We start from the raw sequence: 18,354 nt of genomic DNA on the forward strand, positions 1-18,354 counted from the left end.
CTTATAATAAACGGCTGCTGTTACTAGTATAGAATTAATGTCCTCTCATCTAACACAGTACACAGCTCTTGTCACCACAACCATCCTATGTGCACTAGCTCAGGTATGAAAAACAAGCTTTCCATCACACAAAGTAAACTTTCTTTTTAAATTCATTTTGGGGGCCAACGTTTGTGAGGCCAGCATCTCATTTCAGAATGACAGTTCATGGAGTTACCTGCCTTCCTCTTCACTCCTGCCAGGCCACCAGCTCCTACTAAGTCCTATATTCATATTATTTATGAAGCCAACACTAAAGCTTGAGCCATGGGCATACAGAGCTAACACTGCTTGCCCTTGAAGGCTCACCTGAGGGAGCTGAGAGCTTGAACACTACCACAGACCACAAAGGACCCCTTGCTGGGCTTCAATGAGGGTGCACAATGAGAGCATTCCAGTCTCAAGCTTCCTGTCAGAATTTGGCTATTTTCTGCCATTTTTGAACCAATATTATTATTACTGCCATTATGCTATGTAAAAATAAAGTTGAAACTGCACACTTGCCAATAATAAATCTATGTTGTTATTTTCTTGAAATATGTTGATATAATTAAAAGGAAGAACTATAAATTGACCACATGTCAATTTTGATATTTAAATCACAAAAGCTTGCCAAACTGGCTTTTATAATTAAAAGTATTTTTTTGTAAAGAAATTTTATAGAAATCTAACTCCAGTTCACCACAGTCCCTATTATGTTTTTAATAATGTTATATGCCATAAAATTTGCATTAATATAAGCAATTATAGTAACATTGTGTTATTCCATATACTTAACATCAGTCTCACATGTGAAATATCTACTAAATCCTTAAAAACTAAAGTCATTGCCACAAGCAACATCTTTCATTTAGCATTTATTAGCATAATCTGCTACAAATATGTGAAAAGACCTTCCCAAGTGCTGTTTGAACAAGAAAACCAAATTGGCAAGTGATCTTTACTTCCCAAGGTTTGTTAAATTAAAAAAAATAGTTCTTTGGGATAATTTAATAGTCAGAATTATTCATACTAAGGAACTAGAAGATGGTGAGAATCAATAAAATGAAATAATTGTATAATATGCTTCTTTACATAGCAATTTATGTAATAAAATCTTAAATGAAATGTTGGGAAAGTCTTGTTTCAATGAAGGGATGTAAATTTCACTACTTTGTTATATGAAAATGTGATTTTTAATTAACAACCTGTTTTATGCAAAGTGGTAATTTATTCAGTAGGTCTTTTCTTCACAGAGAATGCGGGGGAAAACCCTCAATTTGAATCCACAATAAGAGATGACAAATTTCAAACAAGTGGAAGCCAAATTAATGAAAAATGTTACAGTTTGCTGTAGGGTATAGTTAAGATGTTAACAGTTCTAAAACTTATCTTGATCTTTTATTCTAGTAGTAGGCTCTTAACTACTTCACATATTCAATTGGAAACATACCTGTGCAGCCAGTCTTTCCTTTTTTGCCCGAGTAGCCCATGTCACAGTGGCAGATAAATGAGCCTTTTGTGTTTTCACAAGTTCCACTGAGGCAGATATTTGGATTCAAGTCACATTCATTGACATCTGTAACACACAGGTGTTATTAGTGCAGGTAATCATGTAATGTCATTGAACACTTTTCCTGAAGGTTAAAAATAATTGACAAATTAGAAAAGGGAAATGTCCTTATTTAGAAGAATGTTCTCAACTCACATTTGCCTTCTGTACTGCTTGCTAATCATGCAGACTGGTTTTTTTTTTTCTGACTCACCAATAAGATGCCAGGTAATCAAATACATTAACATATTGATTTCAGGCTGAACATAGAGTCCATTTAAATGTCAGTTTAGATATTCTAAAATGGAATATTCCACTACAAGAAAAACATTTTAGTTCTGTATACATCAAGCTAATGATTTTGTTCTCCTATTTTAAAACAAATGACAAATGAACTGGCAGCAGTAAGACAAATAGTTAGAATCTTCATTTCTTTCCTGAGCTGAAAGAAAAGTTAATAATACTCCATTTTGCTTTCTACAGCCTCACAAATTTTTAGTAAAGGTTTCAGAAGATAGAGTGATAAAATCTAAATGTAATGCATTATAGACTCTCAATCTGACCAGAGTAGAATAACACAGGCTTAAAGTAACTTTCTCAGCTGAAACAACTTAACCAAATGAACAATAGGTAAGGAGGAAAAACATGGATTTTCTAGAGACTAGGAAACAAAAGACAACAATACCTGAAAGAAATGAAAAAGGAAAGAAGACAAACTAGATGAGCTTATATTTGCTCCAGATGACTCTATGGGGCAGCTTTTACTTCACAGCAGAGGGAGGAGGCTTCCAGGTGGAATTAGGCAATGTGGCCAGAGCTCATACAGCAGAGTAAAGGACCGAAGAGAGCTGCATGGAGCATTCCAGAGATTTGCATTAGGTTACCCTCAAATATTTAGATGAGTAGTGATCTGCACATTCATGTGGGGAAACAAACTATTTGAGCCTGGGGAATGCACTGCCCAAACAAATTACCAAAGATAATCTTCAAAGTTCACTGAAGGCCTGGAGCTTTGCCCGTTCCCACCAACCAGGCTGGAAAAATCTGATAATTCACAGAGAATTGGGTAGAGTATCCTGAAAGGCCTTGTCTCAGTAATAGAGCACAAAATTAGCTCCTTAACAGCCTCAAAGAAAACTCTGACGATCACTCTGTTCCTTGTATTGCAACTGTGCTACAGAACAGAGCTCAAGAATGTTTCTAGGAACATGAAAATACGTGCCACCTAGTAAGGTAAAATTTACAATGTCTGGCATCCAACCAAAATTCAGACATTCAATAAGGCAGGACAATATGAGCCATACTGAGGAAGAAAGCCAATTTACTGAATGAATGAAGAAACAGTGTGATAGAATTAGATGAGGACATTAAAATAGTAGCTACAACTATATTCTTTGTGCTCAAAAGACTAGTGAAGTACATACATAGATTTGACATAAATAGTAAACAGACACAAAGAAACAAACAAAAAAAAAGGGCAAGTCAAACTCTTAGAGACAAAAGCCACAATGTCTGACATACAAAATATACTGGATGAGGTTAAAGCAGATTAAATATTGTAGCATTAAAGTTTAACAAATTTGAAGGGACAGCAACAGAAACTATCCAAAACAATTATGATCTGCATTTTCATCAAGACTAGTTTTACTTCAGTCAACCATTTTAATGCCCAAAGTGGACAGACACAGTGGATAGACATTAAAAGATACAGTCCCACGGAGTTGACCAATTATTAGCTCAAACTTACATATCACAGTTGCACAGAAGTTGTTCTTTAAATGCTGGCTTTAAAATATAAGCATTCTTACCAAAAATATTCATAGGTTTTTCATGGGCTCTATCAACTAGGCAAACTAACATTTATATAATTTAGCAATATTTACAAATAATCAGGCAAGTTGGGAAGTTTGTCTTCTTAGCTTACCAACACATGTTTTCATGTCCTCTGATGCCATGAATCCATCGAAACACAAGCATCTGTACTCTCCAGGTATGTTTGTGCACTGGCCACCATCACAGATATTGGGGTTATCTTCACACTCATCAATGTCTACAAAGAATAAAACCAACAGTCACAAGTTGTTGATATTGGGTCCATAATTCAGTAAGAAAACATGAGCTGACTCAAATCAAATAAACTCAGCCATCTTGCACAAGAATACTGTCTCTCAAATCCAAATGAAGCTTTATAAAAAAAATTATCCTGTCAGGTTCTCCTGTGTAAAAAAGGAGAGGACCATTTTCAAGATTCATACACTTTTCACAATGAAGGTTTTTAAGCATTAAAAAGTCAAGTACTAAAAACTTCCTCTCACATGAATTTATCATTCAAAAATGATTATGAACTTGTTTTTCTTCTTATCAAACTATAAATGTATAAGCCGATCATCTTCTGTTTCACAGATGTTTTAGGTGGAAATTGCTTACTACTTAAGCATATCTACTTAAATGTACTTTCAGTAAAAGCATTTCTTTTTAACATTTAATTTGAATAGCCCAGTTTGTATCTAGAGATTTTAGGAATATTTTTCTAGGTCGGTTGGAAAACACTTTCCTCTTTAACCTAAGCCCAAATTAAACCTTTGTTATTTCCTTGATTTCTCATCGCTAGCTGGCTGCATGTCTCTTCCAGCTAAGGGTGACACAGTATGAATTCTAACATGGACAGGTGAAGCTACAGATCACAAAGACCCACACCTATTGTCTTCTGATGCACTTGAGCTGGAATGAAGCCTCAGATTTCGATTGTTAGAAATTCTCAGGTGAGGCTGATGCTGTTGATCCAAGAAATATACCCAATGTAGCATTTAATTATGTCCCATACTAAACTCTTCAAAATTCTAATCGAAGAGGAAAATATATTTTATATTCTAGTTATTGTATGGCAATTACTCTTCAAATCTTCTACACAGGCAGCCGTAATGCCATGTTATGAAGAGTCTGAAGCTAAGTGTACTGATCAAGAAAGCACAGTTAGCATATGTCACAAACAAGATTTGAACCCAGCGCTGTCTGACTCCAAAGCCTCAGCCCTGAACTGCTCTCCTTAGGGATCTGCTGTTGATGATTCTAACAGAGGCTAAAATCTACTCACCAGTACATGATCTCTGGTCAGGCATCAGTGCGAATCCTTGCTGACAGCTACATTCATAACTGCCCTCAGAGTTTGTGCAGAAGGTTTCACAGCCACCATTCATGATGCTGCATTCATCAATGTCTAAAAGAAATGAAGATAACATCACCTTCTGCTACAGCCTAGATGTCAATCTCCTCAAAAAAGCATGGTGAAATTTAATTGTCATTATTAAGGGGAAGAGTCATTGAGAGGCGATAGGGCCAGAGAGCCCCAGTCTTGTGGGTGGGAAGGTTGACTAAGAGTAAAGCTCAGCCTCACTTTGCTCTCTGTCATCCTCTTGTCCTACACCACATGCTGATGCAAGTGGGCTCATGCTAGATGCTGGCACACTGATACTGGACTACTGAACATTGAGAATTATCAGCCAATATATTTCAGGCATTCTCTGATAGCAGAGCAAAATGAACTGAGATGCTATCTTCTATTCTATGATCATCACACATGTTTAAATTTCCAGGCATAAGCCAAGTAAAGCTTAAAAAAAAATCCTAGGGTAACTAGAATTACCTCAACAAAAACTAATTAGCTATACACCTATGATCTGCTAAAGGTGAGAATCCAACAGTGAATGACCTTGTGGCCATATTGACGCTGGAGAGACAAGTAAACAATCAATTATACAATTTGTGGTATAATACTGTAAGTGCAAAAGTACTGTGTTAGGATCAGAGACACATGGGTGAATTTCTCTTGATTTAGTTATAAATATGAAATTCAATCTGATTGGCTGAAGTTTCACTTTTTTTTCAAGAACCTGAGTTGGAGTTCTGAGTTGTCCTGGGCCATGTTTCAGAAGAATTCGGGCTTATTTATGGTTTTGAGTGGAAACCATGTGAGACTTGGCAGTTCCACATGGTATACACCCCAAACCAGACAAAAACTGGCAGTTTCTACAAAGTTTCACTTCGACGTTGGGCACAATAAAGCCACAGGGTTTTTTGTGCCACTCTTCACAGCATGACTAAATCTACAGAGGACCAACCACAAAGCCTAATGCTTGTCCCACAGAAACCCATCAGTGTGCCAGACATGGCCTCTGCCCCAACATAAGATACGAGAATTCCATCATGCTATGTACAACAGCCATTCTTTGAGATCTTCTAGCTCCTTTAAACCACCTATGAGCAGAGATTTCACCCTATGCTTTCTGTTCTTATCAGCAATCACCCTGCATTTTATTCTAGTGGTTACTTGTCAGCTATCATTGGCTAATGCATCTTGCTATTTACACATGAGCATACTCAAAGCATATGCCTCTGATCATTACTCGAACCAGCATGGGTTAAATTATATTTGTTAGAGCTAAAAATTTCTATAGTCTTTTATCGCATTCTGTAGACAATGGAGGTGAGAAACAAAGAAACACATTTTACTTATAGGCAAACAGGAAAGATAAAGTAAAAGTAATTAGTGATGAAAACAGAATTCATAATTCATTGCGTGGGCATTTTTAGAAAGTGACTAAACAAAAGTAAACACGAAACATAAAACTGAATATAGAACTTACCCACACAAAACAGCCTGTCGGGAGTCGAATGATACCCAGGGTTGCAGGCACATTGATATTTCCCCATGAGGTTCACACAGCGGCCATTGGGGCAGAGGTTTGCACTCAGCTCACACTCGTTGATGTCTGTTTAGAGTAAGAGGAGCAAATACATGAGAATAAGCTTCTGACTGCAGCACAGATGCGGGCCAAACGACTGACTCACTGCCAGCAGTCTGAGTCTCCCACTTACCGACACATGCCGATATGTTGGGGGCCAGCTGATGACCGGGCGGGCACTCACAGCGGTAACTTCCCTCTGTGTTTATACACACACCTCCTCGGCATAGGAGAGGGTCTCTCTGACACTCATCAATATCTGCAAAGTGGAAATGGTGCATGCTGAAGATATTGCTGGTATTCTGATCTGCTCCACCAGAATGGGGTACCCATTCCCTGGGTGCTGGAAGTCTTAGCGGTGAAGGACTTTCAGGCCCCCTTAGGAACACTCTCACCTCTCTCCATCCCCTCAAATATGCCCAGAGGTGACTGACTACACCCTTCTCCCATGGCCAACAGTCTGTTGATGTGACATGGGAATACTGAGCCTTGATCCCTCTGTCACAGGGAAGGATAACCCTCAGAGCTCCCTGTGGAATCTGAGGAACGCTGAAAGGCAGCCCAACTCTCAGCCTATTTTTTTTCCCTTTTCATTAACCTTCTTTCCTCATTTCCCAACAGATGCCTCCGACAGCACGCTCTCTCAAAAACAACAGAAACTGAATCGATACCCACTTTTACAAGAATCCCCACTTCAGAATTTATTTCCAGAGAACTTGACCAAAGGCAACCAGCTTCCTCTAGCTCCTGTCCTGATAATGCTAGACAGAAACCTTCTCCTAGGGCTTCTATAGCTCGTTCCTGAAAGGTTGACCCTTCCCTGGGTTGACTCTTTCAGGAGGTAAGCTCATTTACAAGGACACATAGCTGATCTCCATGGTCCCCCACAGTTCGACAACAGGAATTTCATCATTCCCTTGGGATGTCAGTCTCTGCTGTGGTTAGACTATTACTGACTCACTAGGCACTCTGGGGCAGCAGTGAGAACCTGGGACATAGGTTACACATTCTCAAGCTTCTGGAATGGCTTTCTGCCAGTTTTGACCAAATGACCAGAAACTCACCCATGCAGTTCTTCATCATCATGAATCCACTTTCGTAACCTTCGTCACACTTGCACTCGAAGTCCCCAGGGGTGTTCACACATTGACCTCGACCACAGAGGTCGGGAGATATGCGACATTCGTCAATGTCTGCACAAAAAGAGTAAGTGGAGCAAATGAATGTCAGGATTGACTTAATTCTGGTAGCAACACAGTAAAGATGAAGAATATGAAAGGACAGCCTCTTCCCTGCCCTTTAAGGCCCATTCACTCACCTGTGCAGTTCCTTTCCTCAGAATCAAGTGCAAACCCACTGTCACATCTGCACTTAAAGCTGCCAATGGTGTTTCTGCACTTGCCATGGGTACAGAGGCTGGGTATCATCTTGCACTCATTGATATCTGCGAGAAAAAGAAAATGTGGGGGAAAGTGTATGGGCAAAAAATTAGAAGGACTTGGTGTCCACCATTTGCAGGGTCTTGGTTTAAGGCCTTTGCAATACTTTTCAGATAACTGATCTATGAGAAAAAGGACTTTGTAAACATTTCCAGCCATTTTAATAACTACATTTTCAAAAGTAGAATTAGAGAAGCAAAGAGAACATTTACTTGGACTGCTAGGGTCTAGCACAATGCCTAATACATAAGAAAATGAAAAAAAAATTAACTATTTCTAAATGACTAGTGAATGGAATGAAGTGGAATGGAAAAACTATTCTAAAGGACTAGTGTCCACCAAGAAGACACTTAGAATAGATTGCCTCCATAGCAAAAATTATTTGCATAGCAAAATGAAATAATCTTAATTATTTTTCAGGCTTAGAGAGGTCTTAAAAGTCTTACAAGAACTTCCAATATGTATTTTAAAGTGTAAATTATTTGCACTAGTTTAGGAGATATTTTCTCAATATCATATCCATTAAGGCTTATTAACATAGAGGTTTTTCTATATAGAAGACTCTGCCAATATGCAACATGTGAGCTCAGCTGCTCCTTCTGGAGGTCGTTCCAAAGCAACAGGCACACAGGTTCATTTCAACATGTCAAGACACACGGAACTGGCAGATCAAATCTCAGGAACATCAGGAATTCGGTTGCAAGGGACAGCCACAGCCTTAGGGAAGTCCAACTATTCAAAGTCCTTTCGATTATGTTTAAGAGACATTGAAAACAGTCATCTAGAGAATGTCTCTGCTGGTGGAACAATTTTAGCCTGTGGGACTTCTGGAACAAAATACTCAGTAAAATCAATAAACGTCTATGTATTTTATACATATATATATAAATAAAATCATATTGATATGTTCATTTTCCATTTTCATAAGTTGATTCAGACATGAAGTAATTAGAACCACGTTGACATGAAAGACTCCAGGCAAAACAGACTGAGCAGAACACATGAAAACCACACAGCAATACAAGCTAAGGCTGCTCCATGTTACCAGAACTCTGAGTAACCAATCACTACAAGGCTTTACCTTTGAAGAAAGGTTTCCCATTTGTAATTTCCTTTGTGGCAAAGCCAGGTCCTCTGGGACAGAGCTCCTCGTATTCAGGGGTGTTTCTCAAAGGACACTCCTCGCATTCCTCGGTGCCCCAGGCTGCCCCCACGGAGCAGCAGCAGGCATCCATGCGGTGGCGGCCGGTGACAGGCAGTGTGCACTCCTCGTCGTCGTACCTCAGGTAGCAGGTTTCCAGGCGGATGTCTGTCCCAAGGAACAGAGGGGGGAAGAGGAGAGCTGCTATTTTCTCTGCCCCAACTATCATTTCTTCTTAGGCAAAATAAGACAAACACAGCAACTGAGACACTTATCAAATGGGATTCAGTGACTATATGGAGAGCATTCTTGCTTGATACACACTGACTTCTTTTTGTTAGCCCTTAGTTGCATCTCCAACTGATGGGATGACAGCATAGGAGGAGCTGCATGAAGGGAATCCCATGGTGCTTTATTCAGAGAAGCCCTTTCCCTGGACAGACATGCCTACTGCCCCTGCCTGCATTCCATAACACCTCGAATGAAAACCAAACTAGGCTCAGTCCCCAACTTTCCCATCAGATCTTACTGATTTTTGGAGAGAGGAATGGTTAACTTCAGAATGAGGACTAGCCTACTTCAGATTAAAGATGAAAAAGAAAATCCACTCTTCAAACTTATGTGATTATTTGCACAGTTTTCAGGATACACAGGGATGTTTGCAGTCCCAACCCCCCCAAATTCATGGGATATGAATAACGAGTAGAGACACTAATCCAGGCGTCAGAAGATCTGGATGTTGGTTGTATTGTACAACAAAGTTGCTTGTCTTGGACCAACTGGTATCCCTGAGCCTGAATCTCTAGATATGTTATATGTTGTTTTGTCTTCCCTCAGGAGATGTTGTGAGCTTCAACGAGATTTTGCATCTGAAAATGATAAAAGTGTACTCAAACATGCAAGACCTATCTTACTTCTCTTTCTCCTCCCCAATGAGGTCAATAATCATTCTTCTAGGTACATGAGCATCCACTAAGGTTAGTAACTTTCTGGAAAACTTTACACAAGTTGCCTACAATAGAATGGATATTATTTAAATGAATCCTAAATGAAACACTGGAGTTTGTTTCAACTCAAGAACTTGGAAGAAGGTTTCTATTCAATGTTGACTGCTCCTAGACAGAGAAATGGATTCAGAATGTGATTAACTGACCATTTTAGCTACAAAGACTTTGGTTTTCAAATTGTCTTTTCCATCCTACATTGCTTGCACTACAAGCCAAGAAAATTTTATACCCAGTAGTTAGCTGCAATTTGTAACTGATACAGATCTCTACACTGCACATCACTCTTTAACCACCTGTATGAGGTTTTCACCAAGCTACTTTTGAGAGTGATGCAGTTTCAGTTACACAGTACACATCACTGCCAGGGTCATGGACTCAGAAACCATAAGTTCAAGGGTCGAGTGGATATGCTCCTGGCTGTCAAAATCAGCGGTAATATACGAAGCAGTCTTTCAGACTCCATGAGCATGACTATAAATGATCCACTGTAAGTGCTTAGGATTCTAAAGTCCATGTTTTAGAGCTCTACTTTATAGTCTAGTGTTCTTTTCCACTCCCTAGGGAAGAGGTTGATGGCCTTGGGCTCTAGCAATTGCTACAGAGAATCCAAGCATTGCTGGCAAAGCCAATAGCTGTGGGCTCTCCCGGGTTCACTGCAACATTTTATCTTCTCATACCCAAAGGTGTTTCCTGCTAGGACCTGTCTTCTTCAGCCAACAGAAGGGATGTCTAGAACAGGTGCCAGAGCATCCCATTAAATATTAATGTTGTTCTGCTCTACTGCCACCTTGTATTCTGTAGTGCATGTTGTCTGAAGACCCATTTAGGACCTCTGGAGTATGAGCTGATGGTAGTCATTAAAGAAAGTCACATAATAATAAAGGATTAAAACTTCTTTTGAACTTGCTCTGTATGCTTCTAAAGAATGAATACAAAGCTCAGATAGGAATGCTATTTGTCCAGGAATTCACTATGGATTCTAAAACACATGCTGAGTTTGGGAATGTGTGTCTATACATGGAATCGAGTGCCCAACGACATCTCTACGGAGTTTTAATGACCGTTCAGATATGACCATCAGAAAAAAAATTATGAGTTCAGTATTACCAAGGCAGATCCTTCCTGTGGCATCCAAAGTCATTCCATTAGGGCACTGACACTTGAAGGAGCCCCTAGTGTTCACACACAGGCCATTTTTGCACACTCCTGGAAACACTTCACACTCATCGATATCTAGAAAATGTTTAAAAACATTAACTTATCTGTATAATAACCACCATTATTCCACTATTAAATTCATAGTTACTGTCACAACACAAATAATTCATGTAGTATTTCTGGGGTGCCTGAAAAAGAAGCTTGACTGAGCTTCTTTAGTTTCCCCATCCATCTCAGGATTTAACTTTTAAGTTGGACAGGGAGCAGGTGTGAATTCTTGGAACAGCTCTGCTTGCTGTGGACATCTCAGATAAACTTCCCAGGAGACTAGGTAATTAGCTTTATGAGATCAGATGCCTGGAAATAAATGGAGAAACAGAAACCCAGTCTTTCAAACTGGCAAAGAATAAATGCCTTGAGGGTGAATTTATGAAAAGATCAATCTGAGAATAAGTGGGCCAGTCAAGCATTTCTTGCGACAAATGCTAAGAAGTCCCAGTGCAGGGATTCAAAGTTCTTGCTCAGCAATAGCCTCGGACCACTTGATCAGTGCCTTGGTGGTCCCAGCTGGAGGAGAATCAAAAGATCTCTCGTTCATTCATCTGCCTGATGGCTCTCAAACGTACCAATCCTCTCCAGTTTGCTTAATGAAGAGCAACATGTTCTCTGCACTTAATTTTGGAAAAATATTCACCATCAAGTTAATCCAAAGAAAGGCACATTACTTGCTAATGCCAAGAAAGAGGGAGCATTAGTTAAGTAGCTCAAATACACTATGTCTCTATTTATAATAAATAACTTTCCAGGCCAGAAACATGAAGGTGTTTTTTTCCCTAAATCTTTCCTTGGAAGAGACAGATATAAATGAGGGTAGGCAGTACAGGTTTTCCCTTTCTGCGTTTTGTTGTTGTGGTACCTATGCCCCAAAATGTGTTGCTGAGATCAAGTCAGATATTAACAGTGGGTCTGGACCAGAGAAGGTCCAAAGGACTCCGTCATCATTTGGAAAGCAAGATCTAGGGTGGGGTTCGAGTGTTCCTCTTTGTTTTAACAGAAAAAAAAAACCACTCTATTTCATCCCACATATGGGACTAATTGCTGTTTTTAAAATTTTTCAGCTGCTGTGTCATGTCAGGTTGTGTTAGTCACCATGACCTATGCGACTCCGTGAGAAAGAACCACAGCAACTGGAGAGAATCCACGTACACATTCAACAAAGGGGCAATAGAGTCAAGTCTTCCAAATTGTCCATTACCATGAAACAAACAAACAAACAAAACCCCATGGCAAACCAAGAAAAATGTAAATTTTACAGTCTCATGAAAACTTTGCTTTTTTCTTTTGGTAGATAATTAGCACTTTGGAAGTGCAATTGCTCTAAACTGCAGTTAGCCTAAAATACATTCCACCATCCTGTCCTTTGGTCATAGTCATCTGATACTGGCAATAGCTCAGACACGCTTATGAAATTAATATCTGTCTGTTCTGCAGTTCTCATTATTTCTTCTTAATACTGCATATTTATCACCATGAAGTTACATGAGCATTTTAACCAGTCGAAATTAACATGAGCATTCTTCATGCACACAGAAGTGTCCGATCTATAAATAATCAGAAATACCTTCACATTGTGTTCCTTTAATTCTTGAGTATCCTTTACCACATATGGGATCTATGAAAAAACAAAACAAATTTGAGATAACAATATCCAGATTTGGTACTTATGACATAGTGTAAAACACATGAAACTAGATCTGGAACATGAATTAGACTTTGTTGCTATGAATAAGCATGATATAACAAAGTGTTTTGGAGGTTGCATAGGTGAGAAAGAATAATAATGAAATGTTTCCTCAGATACAGTCCAATTCCCCAGAGATATCCTAGAAGATACATAATCACGTCACAGATCTTGCAAAGGTGACAGCTTAAGAAAGAAACTGAATATAGAGTTCTCTCTTACTGTTACCCTGCAAATTGGAATCACACTGTTGGATTACTGTGAAAGGAATATGGAAAAATGCAGTCTAGCATTTGAACAGCTTATGCCCTGCAGCATTCGCACCAAATAAACTCACACATTTAGGTATCCACACATTCAACCAGCAAAGCTGTGAGCAAGGCTCTTAAACCTTTAGCATCACAGAGCATGAGAAGCTTATCAGCAATCCTTCAAGAGGTTAGTTAACCAGCAGTAGCTCCTTTACATCAATTAGTTTGTTGGAAGAACGCACATATGTATAAAAAGCTAATCACCAGGTTCCTGAGAGGGACCCTACAAGCGGCTTTGGTACTCCAGGAAAGCAACATGAGCTAACCGCATTTCAGTGAGGGTTGCAGGTGAGGTGGTGACAGGAGAAAAGAATCAACTAAATCATTTAAAATCATTGTCCTTCAAACTTTTCTTTTTTTCTGCTCTGCTGGTTGCTTCATTGAGGACATCAAAATTAGATCTTTTCAAATTCCCACATGAACCTAAAAAAGGACTGGGTTCCCTGTTCTATGCAAAGAGTAAGAGAATGATGAAAAGTCTCTCTCTCTCTCTCTCTCACACACACACACACACAGATATCTATTTTTCTTACCAACTTGGCATATGGTGCATGGGCTTCCCCAAGCAGCCCCCAACGATGAGCAGCACTGGGACTTCAGGGTGGCTCCATTGATATTGATCTCACACCGTCCGTCGATGACAGTCTGCCAGCAAGTGCCCTTGATGGTTTCTGCCAAAAGAATAATACATAAAAATTAAAACAATGGACTACATAAAAATTCAAACATTCACACTGGAATTACAAGAGAACAAGATATCAAAGCAAGATATAACAATACATTTTAAAAACTACTTATTTTTTAAAAGTTGTAATCAAAGCATATAATGATATTCTCTGCTCTTTTTAAAGGTTCATTAACACATAAGTATTATTTTTTAATAGTTGTAATCTAAGCATATAATGATATTCTCTGCTCTTTTTAAAGGTTTAGTAACACATAAGTATGCCAGTATTGATAAACACAGAAAAACCATTCTCAGTAAGATAAATACCTATGCATATGGTTTTTGTTGGATCCAAAGTACTTTCAGAAGAACATTCACAAATAAAAGAGCCTGGGCTGTTCTTGCAGACTCCATTAATGCATGGACTTGATTCACATTCATCAATGTCTGAAACAAAAAAAGATCAGCATTAGTGCAAAAACCAGTCCCAAATATAAATGAGTACTTCAATGTCAGCCTCAAATGCTGCCACACATTGCTCATTAAACAGGAAAACTGATCTTAATATTTTCTCTAAATTAGACACAATGCCAAAATAGTAACTGTGTACATTTTTATAGCATAACCTGGTACTTGGTTAATCTTTTTTATTCAGAAAAAGTCAAGAAAATGCATTGTGATTTCTGAATTGCTAATTGAAATGTAGCAGTTGTAAGATTCTCTTCACCTATTAAATTATGGCAATTAAAATGCCAATTAAAGTCAAATTAGAAATGAACACTTTTAAGTGGCATTGAAATGCAAAATATGTGAAAGATAAAATGTCTTTTGCAGATAAATATCATCAGTAGCTTATGGAGAATGTACAAGTGCCATTTAGAACCAAGGAGTTTCACTTATGTTGGCACAACTGTCTAAAATAGAAGTGAACCTAATGCATTCTTAGGATTCTCTAATGATATTTGCCAAACCAGCAAAGCATGTAGTATGACAACAAACATACTTACCTTCACAGGTTTTGAGGTCAGGTTTGTACACAAATCCTTTGGGGCACGTACAGACAAAACTACCAGGAGTGTTTCTGCATTGTCCATTGTCACAGAGAAGACTGTTCAGTACACATTCATTAATATCTGGAAAGGCAATGAAAATTAACAATTAAAGGAGCTCATCCACTGAACATAATTTCTTTCTTCTTTTAGGTCAGGTCTTTAAGTCATAATGATATAATCAATTTAAACAAAGAGGTAACCTGTCTGGATCACCAATTTTGGCTTCAATTGCCTCATTTTGGAAAAAAAAAATAGGAGCTTGGTTTGGTTATTTAACCAGATATCTACAAAGTCTGGTGTCACTAGGCAGCAACTCACTTCTGGAAATCATTAATCTTCACCTTATATAATTGCTTCAGTGTTGTATAATTAAAAGGATTAATCATATTGACTACAAGAACTAAATAAATATTTAGAAAACGTGATCAATTTTGATATATGTTAGTTGCAAAATAGGTATTTTTTCATTAGCATAATTTATGTAGTCTCCAGTTATGTTTATAAATCCTGAATCTGTCTGCAAAGTCTACAGCTGTCTTGGGGAATTTAGAGTGTTGAGAAAATATCCCCAGTCTCAGCTGAATAATGTACCTATCTGAAGAAGCCCACCTTTAGGGTATTACTTTATAATTATATTCCACAGCACACGGAGAGATGCTGATTAGATCTCACTGGCTAAGTCAGCAGTCCTGACATAAAGGAGTCGCAGAGCACTGTGGAACTGCACACATAGCTCACAGTAGCGGATACACTTGAATCAGCATCACATTTATTACATTTATTTCCCACACTTAAAATGTGGGAAAGCCAAGTATCAAGTGATATTGTTTGAGCAAACAATATGCTGAGAATTCTACCAAAATGACCTTTGAAAAAAATGCTAACGCTTTTCCAAAGAATACTCAGCACCAGAGGCTTTCAAATGGTAAAGTAAGAGACTTGTTAAATAAAATAATTTTCTGGATGCTTAGGGACGTAAAAAGGTTAAGAGTTTCCTTGGGGACAGTGCTGGGGCTTAAGATGTAAAGCCACAAGCCTGCAATGCCAATATCCTATATGGGTACTGCTTCAAGTCCTGGCTATTTCACTTCCCACTCAGCTCTCTGCTGACATGTCTGGAAAATCAGTGGAGGATGTCCACAACCCTTGAACCCTGGTACTTAAGTGGGAGACCCAAAAGATGCTCCTGACTTCTGGCTTCAACCCAGCCTCACCCTGGCTACTGCAGGCATTTGGTGAGTAAACCACTGGATGGAAGAGTCTCTCTTCTCTCTAGTGCTCTTTCTCTGTAACTCAGCCTTTCAGATAAATAAAATAAATCTACAAAAAAAAAAAAGAACTTCCTTTTCATGAGTCAGAAAAGACAGTGACTCTGATGTCTAGACAGAAAATAGTTCAATCCAGCACTCAAAAAAATATCTGGTCTTTGTTAGGTTACATGTTGAAAGAATGAAAATTAAGACTTGCCTGTGTATTGTAGCAGAATATATCAACTCTCAATAATTACATGTTCTGAATATATAGAACAGTACTTTTCAAACATACACACTAAAAATGCATTAATGCCAAAAGAAAAGGCTACACAGTCTTCTGAAAGTAGAAAATTATTTTGAAGTCTCCAATTTTATCTTAAACATAATTAATGTTCACCCTACTCCAATAAAGACATGCTTTTTATGTAAAAACTTGTTTGGCCTCCAAATCAAGAAGAACTAATTTTTATTGTGGTTTTAGTACATCCTGATATATTCCCATGGATATCAACATCCTGGATTTAGAAATCCAACTTCTACTTTGACGATCCAAAGAAGCCTGTCACTGTACTACAGAAAATAGTACAATACATTCCAGAAAATATTCATTTGGAGAACTGGAGAATATTGAAGAAACAAAATTGACCATTTCCTTCCCAATCAAATGAAGTAGTCACTGACTGGCACTTGTTAAAATATCAAAAACTGTATTTGTTAAATGTAACAAAGAGTAATTATTACTGAAAGTAAGTTGTGTTCTTTTTCTGGTAAAATCTAATAAGTGGTTGGGAAAAGAGCTGATTCTCTGTTAGAAAATTATAGCCACAAAGTAAGGCTCAGAATCTTCACATTTTCTTTACATGTGGGTCTTCTCCTTCATGGAGTGAATCCAACACATGGCCAGATTCACTTATGTCAATCTTATTTCTCAAGACACATACCTGCCACATTGATATCTAAAGTATAACATGTGCAGTCCAGTGAGAGACTCAGAGGAAGCTTCATTGAAGCAACAAAAGAGGGAAGCATTATGTATGAAATGTTGATCTTCTTACCAACACAGTTTTTCCCAGTTATATCCACTTCATATCCTGAATTGCATATACATTTATAGGTTCCACGGAGATTTTCACAAATGCCATTTGGGCAAATATCAGGATCTAAAGCACATTCATTTATATCTGTACCACAAAAGATATATATAAATTAACAACTTTTTAAAATAACTATTGAATCAACAGTTAAAAATAGTAGAACAATAAATTTGATGATTTTAGTGCTTCCTTGAAAAAAATAAGAATTGACTTGGAAGAGAAAGCATGATCTCCTTTCTCACGGTAAGATACTCTGAATTCTAAGAAAACTCTTCCACCAGATGCGGAAAGGGACTTGGCGTCTGAACTGAAATGACATGATTAGTGCTATTTAATGAAGCTGAAAGAGACTGCCTCTACTTTTCTTGGCTCAAGCACCAAGATGAAAAAATAGATCAATTCCATGGCCACGTCTCTACAACTGATCTCTCCACACCCAACCCCTCGCTGCTCAAACTGTCTTCCACATTGCCACCACTCTCATCCTATAAACTGGTAGTCAGGCCATTCCCAACATCAAGCTTATATTTTATAAGCTCCTCTTCTTTTTGTGTGGAATGCATGGGAAGGCCTCTTTGTCGGTCAAAGCCAGTTCAAACAAAAGCTTTTGCCACTCTTCCCATGTAATATTAGTCCTCCATCCTGGCTCTCACAGACTAAGGAAAGCTTTATTAGTGAAGCAGAATGCATAATGCACTATGAACTGTGAATGGATAGTCTCAAATTCTGGCCCCAGGCTCCTCTACTCCTCTACAAAATGTAGCTAACTTTCATTATCTTCTTTAAGTCCCTACCACAATTCACAATTATTCCTCACTAGCTTCTTTTTTATTATAAATTTCCTCACTTCTTCCTTTCCCTCATTTTCAACTGAATAAAATGATACACTTCATTATATAGAATAAACTGATAATCAATCCAAGAAGTCCATCTTTCCCCTAACTCTTCTAAATTAAATCGTATAGTTGTATAATTAAATCATCCTCTTTTTACTACACTTATTCCACTTCTTTACACATATTCCAATTCTCTTTTATAACAATTCCATATTTCTCTAGTTCTAGCAATTGCAATTAAATATTTCAATCTCTTCCAAGTCTACAACACATGACTCCCAACTGCCATCTGAGTGCTTGAAGAAATCACTCAGAATGCACACGGATGATAATGCAAGGAGTC

At 38.1% G+C, this 18,354-nt stretch overlaps 1 protein-coding gene across 1 annotated transcript in view; it reads right to left on the reverse strand.

Annotated features, from left to right (window-relative positions):
- Positions 1-18,354, reverse strand: part of FBN1 (fibrillin 1) — a 225,109-nt gene that overhangs the window by 61,783 nt on the left and 144,972 nt on the right. Inside the window, exons 18-31 of the mRNA XM_040968986.1 lie at positions 17,137-17,262; positions 14,784-14,909; positions 14,104-14,223; positions 13,643-13,780; positions 12,679-12,729; positions 11,007-11,132; positions 8,833-9,060; positions 7,631-7,756; positions 7,377-7,505; positions 6,446-6,571; positions 6,214-6,339; positions 4,665-4,787; positions 3,495-3,620; positions 1,472-1,597 (exon numbers count right to left, since the gene is read on the reverse strand). Coding sequence (XP_040824920.1) covers positions 1,472-1,597; positions 3,495-3,620; positions 4,665-4,787; positions 6,214-6,339; positions 6,446-6,571; positions 7,377-7,505; positions 7,631-7,756; positions 8,833-9,060; positions 11,007-11,132; positions 12,679-12,729; positions 13,643-13,780; positions 14,104-14,223; positions 14,784-14,909; positions 17,137-17,262 — 1,797 coding nt within the window. The remainder of the gene's footprint in view (positions 1-1,471; positions 1,598-3,494; positions 3,621-4,664; positions 4,788-6,213; positions 6,340-6,445; positions 6,572-7,376; positions 7,506-7,630; positions 7,757-8,832; positions 9,061-11,006; positions 11,133-12,678; positions 12,730-13,642; positions 13,781-14,103; positions 14,224-14,783; positions 14,910-17,136; positions 17,263-18,354) is intronic.

The sequence above is a fragment of the Ochotona curzoniae genome, unplaced genomic scaffold, assembly GCF_017591425.1.
Source record: "Ochotona curzoniae isolate NIBS_2020 unplaced genomic scaffold, NIBS_Ocur_1.0 scaffold_4701, whole genome shotgun sequence".
NCBI classification, from domain to species: Eukaryota; Metazoa; Chordata; class Mammalia; order Lagomorpha; family Ochotonidae; genus Ochotona; species Ochotona curzoniae.